At 46.8% G+C, this 11,265-nt stretch overlaps 1 protein-coding gene across 1 annotated transcript; it reads left to right on the top strand.

Moving 5' to 3' along the window:
- Nucleotides 1-1,023: 1,023 nt before the first annotated feature.
- On the top strand, nt 1,024-8,469 carry FGF23 (fibroblast growth factor 23; the record flags this gene model as incomplete). Its single annotated transcript, XM_080914398.1, has 3 exons — nt 1,024-1,234; nt 6,047-6,150; nt 8,029-8,469. The coding sequence occupies 3 exons, from the start codon at nt 1,024-1,026 to the stop codon at nt 8,467-8,469; spliced, it is 756 nt and encodes a 251-aa protein (XP_080770524.1).
- Between the last annotated feature and the right edge of the window lie 2,796 nt (nt 8,470-11,265).

The following is an 11,265-nucleotide window of genomic DNA, read 5'->3' as shown; positions in this document are numbered from 1 at the left end:
GCACCTCTGCAGAGGGCATGCGCAGAGCAGTTTCGGCAGAGAGGCATCCACTCACACAAGGTCCCAGGGTGTGGACACTGGCTGGGGAGGTACCCAGTCCTGCAGCTCCTGGATGCTTCCTGACCCCTGACCCCTCCGATCAGCCAGCAGTGCCATTCCAGTCCTCCAAATGAGTCTCCTTCCTATTGGCAAAGCCATAATTGCCAGTTTAGTTCCCTGCATCACCCAAACGAGGGAAACTGAGAAACCAGATCTTGCCATTTTTGCTGACCTCAAGACCTTGTTTTCTTTCTTCTTGTCTTGAGGTCTTTGCAAATGGCAATGGGAGGTGTTGAGCTCTTGCTCGTACCTAACACATGCTTCCTGAGGTCTATGTATGGGGTGGGGGTCTCGTTGGCCTGATAGCATCACGTATCTTTATATATCAAGACACCTGCCCGATGCAGCAGCCAGGAGTAGCTCCACGCACACACTTGGCAGCTGGAAGTAGAAGGCTTGAACAAACCAAAACAGGCACAGTAGAGGGAGATGAGTTAGCGAGGAGGCGGCTTTCTGGTTTTCTGTTTTTTCGTTTTAGTACTGCTGGCTGCCTTCACATTTCCTGATGGAAGTGGGACAGGTCAATGGATGACCCAGGGTCACAGATAACTTTTGCCCACACATCATTCACTTATAGGAACACTGGCTTGAAATTGAGGGGTGTGTGCACGAGCTTGTGTGTGTGTGTGTGTGTGTGTGTGTGTGTGTGTGTGCGTGTAGTGTGTGCCTGGAACTGAGGCACCTTCCGTAAGCCTAAGAAGTCTGGGCTTTTTCTTTGGATGGATGATTACAACACAGAGGATGTGGCTTGATGTCACACCACCACCCTTTAAAAGTCCCAGGGAAAAAAGGAGGGAATCTAGCCCAGGATCCCCATCTCAGTTCTCAGCTTCTTCCTTGGAAGAAGAGAGGCCAGCAAGGTTCCAAGCCTGTCTGGAAGTGTCAGATTTCAAACTCAGCATTAGCCACTCAGCGCCTTGAGCAATGCTCAGGGACTGCCTCAGACTCCTGGTGGGCGCTCTGTGCACCGTCTGCAGCTTGGGCACTGCCAGAGCCTATCTGGACACTTCCCCACTGTTTGGCTCCAACTGGGGAAGCCTGACCCACCTGTACACGGCTACAGCCAGGAACAGCTTTCACCTACAGATCCACAGGGACGGCCATGTAGATGGTTCACCTCATCAGACCATTTACAGTGAGTATGGGCTCCAGGTTGGGAAGAGGGAAAACTTTGCTGTTGACCTACAGACGTATTGGAGAAGCCTTGGGCTAGATGAATTTTATAGCTTCTTATATGTGTAAGTGTGTGTGTGTGTGTGTGTGTGTGTGTATGACCTAAGAGGAAGATTTTTTTTCTTCCTCTTTATTTAACTTCCAGGTTTTTCTCAACCTGAATAATTGCTGTTGTAACCCATATCCAATGATGAGAGACAGTTTTCTTTCCTTCCGTTCAAGAATTGGAGGGAAAGATGGATAGAAAGACAAGAACTCAAAGAGAAGAATAGTCCAGACAACTTAACTGGGACAGACAGGTCAGGGTCACACAGTGAGACTGTCTCAAAACAAAACAAAACCTTCTCAAGGGACATTGTGTTGAAGACAGACTGCCAAGATGTATTGTCTTGGCAGGTCTAACTGAATGCATCTACTCAACAGGTTTACAGGGTGCCTCGGGGGTACCCTATGTGGTTGGTAGGTCTTCTCTGAGAAGCTGAAATGTGTTTAGTTGCTAACAAAACCGATTAGCTGGTGGTGAACTCACTGGGATGTGAAACAATTGGAATATTCTTAAGGATGGAGTGTATGGAAAATTGGATCGCAAGCCACACCTGTCAATCAACTATATGTATTTAATTGATAGTCCCTTCCAGCATAAGAAATAATACATAGAAAATAGAATGACAAGAGAGACGGGTATTGGAAAAGATGTATTTTCTATTTTACAGATACATATAAAGTATTATAAATAGGGCTGGAGAGATGGCTCAGCAGCTAAGAGTACTTGCTACTCTTGCAGAGAGAGGGTCCAGGTTCGGTCCAGCACCCAAGTGGTAGCTTACAGTCATCTATAGCTCCAGTTCCAGGAAATCCAATGCCCTCTTTTGACCTCCGATGCACAAATGTGGTGCACAGAAATACATGCAGACAAGACAGCCATACATACAAACAAAACAAAACTGAAAATATACTCCAAGAGCGCACAGAAGATGCAACTGTTTCAGTGCTATGTAAAGCACCGAGCAGTAACAGTTTGCACTTCACCAAAGAACTTTCCGTAAGGATTACGATTGCTTGCTGATATAATAGGCGGGCCCGTTTCCTGGATGTGGCCTTGCTGTGCAAACAACCTTCTCTCTGCTAGAAACCAACAGACCTTAAACCTAGCAGCCAGGTATAGGCACATGCAAAGCCAGCAGTTTACACCTACCCATAGGCTACACTGACAGGAGATGGAGGCGGAGGAGGAGGAGGAGGAGAAAGGTTCTCTCCAAATACGAGGCATGCTCCAGAACTGAGGGTGATAAAGTGGGGCCTTGGGGTTACCTCTTGGGAGTCAGGTTTGAGACTGATAAGGAAAATCTGGAGTAAATCTGAGTACACTTCATGGCTCTCGCAAACTGCTTGTGTTCTGTGGAACAGGACCTACAAGGTGCCCAACACCACACACCCCTCTATCACTGGAAATGTGACACTGTTCTTCATAGACCTCTTACCTCCCAGAGTTTTAATCAAACTTTTAGGAAATGCCATTCTATCCCTCTCCCTGGAAGACAGCCCCCACTTCCGCTGCCAGGCTACATGTGATGTCAAGGGCTGGACAGTGGATGAGGGTGAACTATTTTGGTTCTAGAGATTGGTCATGTGCTTATAATTAGAGAACACACCGATGATTTTCCTAGGATCATAGAATCTCTTTGCTGAAAGGTGGCCTCTCCGTGGTCAGTCTGGAAAAGTTCAGGCCAGAGGTAGGGAGGATGGGTAGGTAAGTCTACTCTGAAAGCGGTCTAAATGACAGGCCTTTTTCCTTGGGAGCTTACAGACATCAGGACTGGAGGCAGCCAGGAGCAATGAATGTGGCTGAGAAGCAATACATGACTTTAGCTGTGTATGATTTTTGTCTTGTGTAAGCTTTGCCTTTGGGGGGGAAAAGTAACACTAAGCTGATGTACTACTTACTAGTGCATTTCAATAAGAACGACTCTTTATCTTGTTCTTATCTTGACATGCAATTCATATAATCTTCCTCCCAATCAATTACACAATTATGACCTCATTTGCTTATTTTATTAATTTATTTTGCTTCCTCTGTCTGACTGTCATGTTTGCATGTGTGCCCACACACCACATGCATGCAGCACCATTGGAAGTCATTATGCCTTCAGGAAGACAAGATGAGGCAAATGTTCCTACTGTCCCATTTCAAGTTTTGCTTTAGTAACTTCTTGGCTAAGAGTTGAGTGTCCGACTCAGGTCATTGGTCTTGACAAAATGGAATGAACTGCCTCAAAGATGCTCTAAGCTCCCCTGAGCTCAGAAGGCTCTTGGGATCTCTTCAGGGTCAGTAATCTTTTTCTAATGTGGACAAAGCCAGCTCCCCACTCTCCACCACACACAGAGTTTGCAAACAGCAGAAGAGGCTTGCTTATTGCTCTGGTTTAGCGGCCCACTTTTTCTTTGGGTGCGTGGCTTAGCAGGTGCTTGGCCAGTGAACTTTTCTGCTAGCTTTTGTTGGTTTCATTAAAAAACCCAAGTGCTTCCCTCCATGAGTTTTCCATTAGAACTGGCCCTAGAGTGAGGGCATGTATACTGTGTTCACTGCTTCCAATCATCAGGCAGGATGGCATGATGTCAGCGTGTGAGCGTGGTCAACTGGCAAGTTGTGTTTTGTTTGTTTGTTTGGTTGGTTGGTTTTTTTTTTTTTTTTTTTTTTTTTTTTGAAGCCATTAGCTCATTTGATGGTGGCAACTCTGTAAAGAAGGCTGGACCTGCTATGTTATGCTCTGAAGATGGGAGCTGTGGCAGTGAGACTCCTGTAGCTTTGGGGTACATGAGGAGCCACACAGGGGCCATCATCCCTCATGGGCAGGGACACTTGTTGTCTCCTGGTAGTTTAGCACTTTCTCTGTTGGAGGCTACAGCCACGGGGCAGGAAGATGTCACTGACCTGTGTTTGGCTCATCCTTTGTCTCTTAAAGATGCTTCAACAACTACTAAAATGATAATGATGTTAATTTTAACAAAATAACAGTTGTTTTGAGAATTTAAAATAGAGTACTTAAGAGGGCACACACACAATGAAAGAAAGAAAGAAGAGAAAAGAAAAGAAAAGAAAAAAAAAAGAAAAATTCACTTAATGTAATCTCTGGTCCCCCATTTGATTGAACGGAAAAGCTCTCAGACCATAAATTCCTCTGTATTTCCTGTGTATGCTGGGTTTACATAAAATCAGCCATCTATCTGAGACACATAGCCAGACATCATTTTGGAGGAACACATGTGGTACCCCTCCACTCTTGCCAGTGTTCCTGAATGCTAACGCACACACAAACTCTGAAACAAATGACTTTGCCTGATTGGTCCTCTCTGCCGTCATCTTCCCAGGCTCATGCCTGCCCTCATTCCCTCCGAGCACATCAGCCAGCTTCTACAGCAGCTTCTGTAGTGAGGCAACATCTAACCTTTGCCTGCTCGCTCCTCTTCAAAGTCTTCAGTCTATACAGTGTAGGAAAGAGCCTTAGGCTTCAAATTATCCCATGATGCTCAGTATGTTAGACATAGACTGTTCTCTCAAGAAAGATTAAAAGTGTGATCAGGGCAGGCTCCTTGGGCCTGTGAAAAGTTCCAGCAGGCAGTTGGAAGTATCCTTAAACATCTAAGTAAATTATTTTTAAGAGAAAGTGTCAAGTCTTGCTGAATCGCCATTCATCTTACAATACAGTGTGGCTTAATCTTACCCTTAGCACCGGATGCCCATTTAAAGGTATTAACCACTGTTTAAGTGAAGAGGATACAAGCATGCTTCAGGCCTTAGTCAAAGGAAAGTTTTTAAGTGGGGACTATTGAAAGAAGCCCAGGACCAGCATCTATGAAGAACATCTCAAAGTGAGAAAAGCACAAAGGGCTGGGTCCAAAAAAGCAAATTCTATCTATCTCTAGTAACTATTAAACATGAGAAGGGAAGGTTTTAGGCATGCAAATATGGTAGAGCCAGGTAAGTGGCATACACTGTAGTAATGGCAGGGGCACTATGCTGAAGAGCAATCAGCTTAGATTAGGGTGACAAGAAGGCCCAGAGATGGGCTGGAGAGATGGCTCAGTGGTTAAGAGCACTGACTGCTCTTCCAGAGGTCCTGAGTTCAAATCCCAGCAACTACATGGTGGCTCACAACCATCTGTAATGAGATCTCATGCCCTCTTCTGGTGTGTCTGAAGACAGCTACAGTGTACACACACACACACACACACACACACACACACACACACAATATATATATATATATATATATATATATATATATATATATATATATATATATATATATATATTCTTAAGAAAAAGAAGGCACAGAGATGGCTGCAGCCGGCCTTGAAGGTTACACAATTTCAACAGGCAGGGAAGCAGGCATGAGACATGCAGTGAGGGAGAACCAGGCTCTATACAGCTGGATCATTGAATTAAATTCAACATAGATTTTAAAGTCATAGAAACAGACACAATGGCTGCCTTAAGCACTCAAAGGTCCTAGCCAGACAAAGAGAGAGGAAGCAACCAGGTGGAGGACAATCTGTATGTCACAGAGATACAGGATTATTGGGACATCAGGTGCCCGTGCCATGGGAGGATGGAGCAGAGGGTGCATAAGTGTTGGTGTTGAAGTTGGGGACATGAAAGAAACAGTAAGACATGGGGGACTGTGTAATGCCACCCCTACGGATAGGTGTCTGTTCAGCGAGCATTTCGAGGAAGGGATAAGTGAGCATTCTGATCTGAGAGGTCCTCTTGCAGGTGCCCTGATGATTACATCAGAGGATGCTGGCTCCGTGGTGATAACAGGAGCCATGACCAGAAGGTTCCTTTGTATGGATCCCCACGGCAACATTTTTGGATCGGTGAGTTTCTTTATGTGTTGGTCACCACCACCAGAATGACTATCTCTTTTTCTAAGATTGGATTTTGAACATCCCGTGTCTGTGTGTGGGAACTGAACTCCAGGACAGGAGGATGTATAGAAGCTTACACTGAGCCATCTCTCCCAGACCTCATGCATTTCTATCAGGAGCTTTAGAGACCCCATTTCCAGTGCCCCTCGATCATTCAGTCTCAGGAGGGGATGCTCACAGTCTCACGGCTGGGGTTTGGAATGAGGTTCTAGGCCTCTAGTCCATCCTGCCTCGTATGACCCATAATTGCATGGAACACAGTCCCTAGTATGTTGTGGGTTCTAAAGCCACGTCAATTCGTGTTTTTAATGTACATTAGAAAGGGTGAGAGGCTCTTGGCGTCTTCGTAGTTCTGTTACCGACCTGGCTTCGGGTTAACTCCCCTCACTCCTGCCAATTTCAGTTTCCTCCTTTGGAATAAGTGAAACGGTCCACATGACCTGCAGCTCTCCCTCCTATTAATGACCCCCCGATTAATTTCCTGTGCCCGTGGGGTGATGTCTGGTCCTTCAGATCATAAATCAAGGTTTCCCAAACCTAAAGGCTTAAAGCATAGTCCCAATAGTTTTGATGTAGAAACACAAAAAGACCGGTTGATTCAGGAATCTCTTATCACAATGCCCATTACAAGGTTCCTGGGGTAAAAGTTTCCTGTTCTGTTACTGCTGTACACCTTCCAGCACCTACGACACCGTCTGTCCAGGGTAGACAGATACCTACCCACACAGAAAGCCCTCACCTTTAGAATCCTTTGTGCAGTTTGGGAAACAAACGTAGTGTGTAAAGATCCAGGTAGGCACTCAATAAAACTCGGCACTAGTGGGAGAATAATGTTCAAACCCAGAATATCTGTTAGCAAGTTTATGTCTCCGATCTTCAGTGGACATCATGTCTTAACCTTGGTCCCCTGGCTTCTATGTGACCCTTCAAAGCCCACCCCAGTTCTAGTCTCTAGCCAAAGAGACCAGCCACAACCACCTTCCAGCCAGCAGAATTCAGAAAGGTGTACAACCCAGGCCCCGCGGCACACGCTTGTGCTATCAATCCTAGCTACTCGGCTGACTGAGGCAGGAGAACTGAAAATTCAAGGTCTCCCTCTACACATCAGAATTCAAGACCAGTCTGGATACAGCAAGGTTCTGCCTTTTAAAAAGAAAAGGAAAAGGAAGGAAGGAAGGAAGAAAGAAAGAAAGAAAGAAAGAAACGGAAGGAAGGGAAGAAAGGAAGGGAAGGAAGGGAAGAAAGAAAGAAAGGGAAGGAAGGAAAGAAATAAAGAAAGGGAGAGAAGAAAGAAAGAGAAGGAAGAAAGGAGGGGAAAAAGAAAGAAAAGAAAGAAAAAGAAGAAACAAGGAAGGAAGGAAGGAAAGAAAACACAAAAGAGCAAAGATAAAAAGATGTAGCTCAGTGGTAAAGTTCTTGCATAGCATCTGTGAAATCTAGTCAATCCCAGGGAAGGAGACAGAGGGGTGAGGAGGGAGGGGCTGGAGAAGATGAAAGTTAGTCTAGTCCTCCTTGCAGACAGTAGAGATGAACAGAGATACAAACAGAATGAATGAATACGAATATGAATGAGAACAGGAATGTTTAGTTTTCTCTGCGGTGAGTACTGAACAAGAAGAGTGTCATCAGCTCTTTCTGAGCCCTGCCCCCAGCAAGCTGGGCCCGCTAGTCCAGGAAGTGCCCTCCAGAGCCATAATAGCAGCCACTCTCCGGAAGCTCTGAAGCCGGGCCAAGTTCAGTGCTTTTCCTAAGAGGGAGGCGCAGAGCTGGGCTGAGCGTCACCCCTTAGCAGAGCGGCGGCCCTCAACCTCCTGGTGTCTCTTACAGCATCACTTCAGCCCGGAAAACTGCAGGTTCCGCCAGTGGACACTGGAGAACGGCTACGACGTCTACCTGTCACCGAAGCATCACTACCTGGTGAGCCTGGGCCGCGCCAAGCGCATCTTCCAGCCCGGCACCAACCCGCCTCCCTTCTCCCAGTTCCTGGCGCGCAGGAACGAGGTCCCGCTGCTGCACTTCTACACCGCGCGCCCACGGCGCCACACGCGCAGCGCCGAGGACCCGCCCGAGGGTGACCCTCTGAACGTGCTCAAGCCAAGGCCCCGCGCCACGCCCGTACCGGTCTCCTGCTCCCGCGAGCTGCCGAGCGCAGAGGAAGGTGGCCCCGCGGCCAGCGACCCCCTGGGGGTGCTGCGCAGAGGCCGCGGGGATGTTCGCGGGGGCGCGGGAGGCGCCGATCGGTGTCGCCCCTTTCCCAGGTTCTTCTAGGTCCCCCCCGCCCCGGTGGCCCCCACCTCCATTCTCCGGTCGGTTCAGCCCAGTGGAGGGCTGGGGCACACCCCCCCCCCACCAGGACATCTGCTTCTCTCCTTTCCCTATGGACCTGAGAGTCACCTGCGAGGTTCCAGCCATGCACCGCTATTCAGAATTAAGAGCCAACAGGGGTTGGGGGGGGGGGTGCCAGAGAGGTGGCACAGACACTCTCAACACCCACAACTACCTGTAATTCTAGCTCCAGGGGAATCTGCACTCACACACACACATAGACACACATACACATATACATGTAATTTTAAATGTTGATCTATTTTAAAGACCCCAACAGGTAAACTAGACACGGGGTTCTTTTTATTTTATTTTACTAACAGGTAAACCAGACACTTGGTCTTTATTAGCCCGTCTCTTGCCTAGCATTCTTATTGACCAGTTAGCAGGAAGAGCAAGTTCACACCTTGAACACAGGAAAGAGGCCATCTCTGCAGCTTCTTGTTCCTGTTCTGGGACCCACACGAGTTTGACTTTGGACACCTTGACCTTAATGTCTTCTTCACTGGGCAAGTCGAAGAAAGACACAGATTTCTTTCCTTTGGGAAGAATTTCTGATAAAGATTGGCCGGAGGCTGACATGGAGACACAAACTCGCGAGTGAACTGGAACTCATTGCACAGAGTCCAGCCTCCCTGAGGGTGAACACCCTTTCCCAGATCCGCCAAGCCAGGGCTGATCCTCCTTACTTCCCAGCTCTCTGTGCTTTTTGTTGCTCTGTTCCTAGCTTTCTGAATTTGCTCTGGCTCAGCAAACTCTACCTTACTAGGGTGTTTTGCAAAATGCAAATGCAGGAACTCTTTCTCTAAAGAGGCGTTTTAGTGGAACCTTTCGCTAGCAGGTTGAGTTGTAATATATTCGAAGTGAATATGCCTAGAGAGGAAGGGTCCTTGAGACCTGGGGTTGTTCTAGATTATGGTTTCTGTGAAGTAGAAAGAAAAAAAGGGAGGTGTTTTGGGGGAAGGGTGATTGGGGGAGGGGAGTTGTTTGTTCGTTTCCTAAGTGATATAGGATCCGGGCCTTGCTAGCTGGAATCAGGGGAGGACTACCCCAAAACTGGCAGCTACTCTTAGGAACTCTTAGGGCATTAAAGGAAGACATCTTTCATTTATCCCAGAAACCCCCAGGGCTGTTCTGGGGCGAGTATACTCTTACAGCGAACAGCAAGAAGTGTTAGGCAGGCTTTAAGGTTCTCCCCACTTCTGCACCTTAGCTGGTAACCGACTTCAACAAAGGGCGCCCCCCTTTCTACCTCTACTTAAATGGGAACTGACGGGCACAGTGATGTCCTTGGTGTTTTTCCCACTGTCTTCATGTACCCAGCCTTAGAAATGGACCCGCTGTTTCTGCTTCCAGAGGAACAGCAGGCAGCGTGACTAGGGCCACCTCTGAAGTACTAACGCTGTGCATCGCAGATGCCACGCACCCCAAACCTTTTCTCTGCTGCTTTTCATTTCCCACTGGGGAACTGGTCTGCACAGTTGCCACCAGAAGCCTTCCCACAGAGGCAACTACGTGGGAAAACCCAGAAAGAAGTCGAGTAGCAAACTGGTTGCAAACTCACGAGCCCCACACCACCACGGGGCTTTCTTTTTGGCAGAGCCAAATCATCCTGCAATATTTATTTATTTATTTGAAGAATTCTGCCTATCACTCTATATTTATAGTTATTTATAAAATGTAACCCCACCTCTGTCCTTGTGTTTTAAATAAAAATAAGATTTCTCTCATCTTCTGCTTCTTATCTTCTCTGTATGTATACATGCATGTCGAGACACAAGAGTAAAATTGGAAAATCTGGAGAAAACAGAATAGGAAAAGGGAAACGAATTTTCAAAGTCAAAATTTCTTCCACTTATAAACATATTCAGCCATTTTGATTGGTCAAAAGATGATGAAATTTTATCAACATTGGGATTCTGATTACCCAACTGATTCCTTAAAAGAAATTTTAATTTGAAAAGGATAGCATAACCACACTGAAACCTCAGTTAACCAGATATACAGTGTGTTCGTTTTCAGTTAAGCAAATACACGGCGTATTAGTTTTCCATTACTATTAACAAATAGTGGGCCTGATCATTTATTAAGATAAAAGGTCTGAGCAACACTTTGGAAGTTCTAGTCCACCACCCAAAAGGCCTCTGCTCTCAGGTGTGTAGTAGAGTCAGCACATTGTGGGAGGAGCCTGAGGCAGAGGAAGACCACTTACCTGCAGGAAAAAGAGGCTGGGACCCAACTAGTCTGTGCACTCTCAAGGACCTAAGGACCTCACACAAAACCCTGCCTCCTTCATAAGGACAAAGGATGTGGCGTCACAAGCAATGCTCTATCCAGATGCCATTCTTACACTGATGGGACATTTTTATGCAGTACTAGCATAAAATGGGAAAGGTGTGCTGGAGCCTGCAATTAAGGGTGAGACCTTCCGGAGGTTTTAGGTAGGTCACTGGGATAGTGCCCTTGAAGGGATGATGGACACCAGGCCCTTGCCACTTAGCTTGTTTTGCATCTTAGCTTAAGGAGAGAAGATCCACTCTGTCCTTTCCTTGCCATGAACAGGACTCCATCTGTAGGGTTATGTGGTCATGGGACGGTACCTCTAAAATGGTAGGCAAAAATGAAGCCCTTTTCCTTGTAAGTTGATTGGTTCAGGTATTTCTTCACAGTGACACAACCCCAGCAGTTCTCTGCATTTTCCCCCAGACTGGTGAGTGGTCCATCTGTGCCATTGTAGCC

This window comes from Micromys minutus (genome assembly GCF_963924665.1).
Source record: "Micromys minutus genome assembly, chromosome: 3".
Lineage (NCBI taxonomy): Eukaryota > Metazoa > Chordata > Mammalia > Rodentia > Muridae > Micromys > Micromys minutus.
This window is presented reverse-complemented; position numbering and strand designations above follow the sequence as displayed.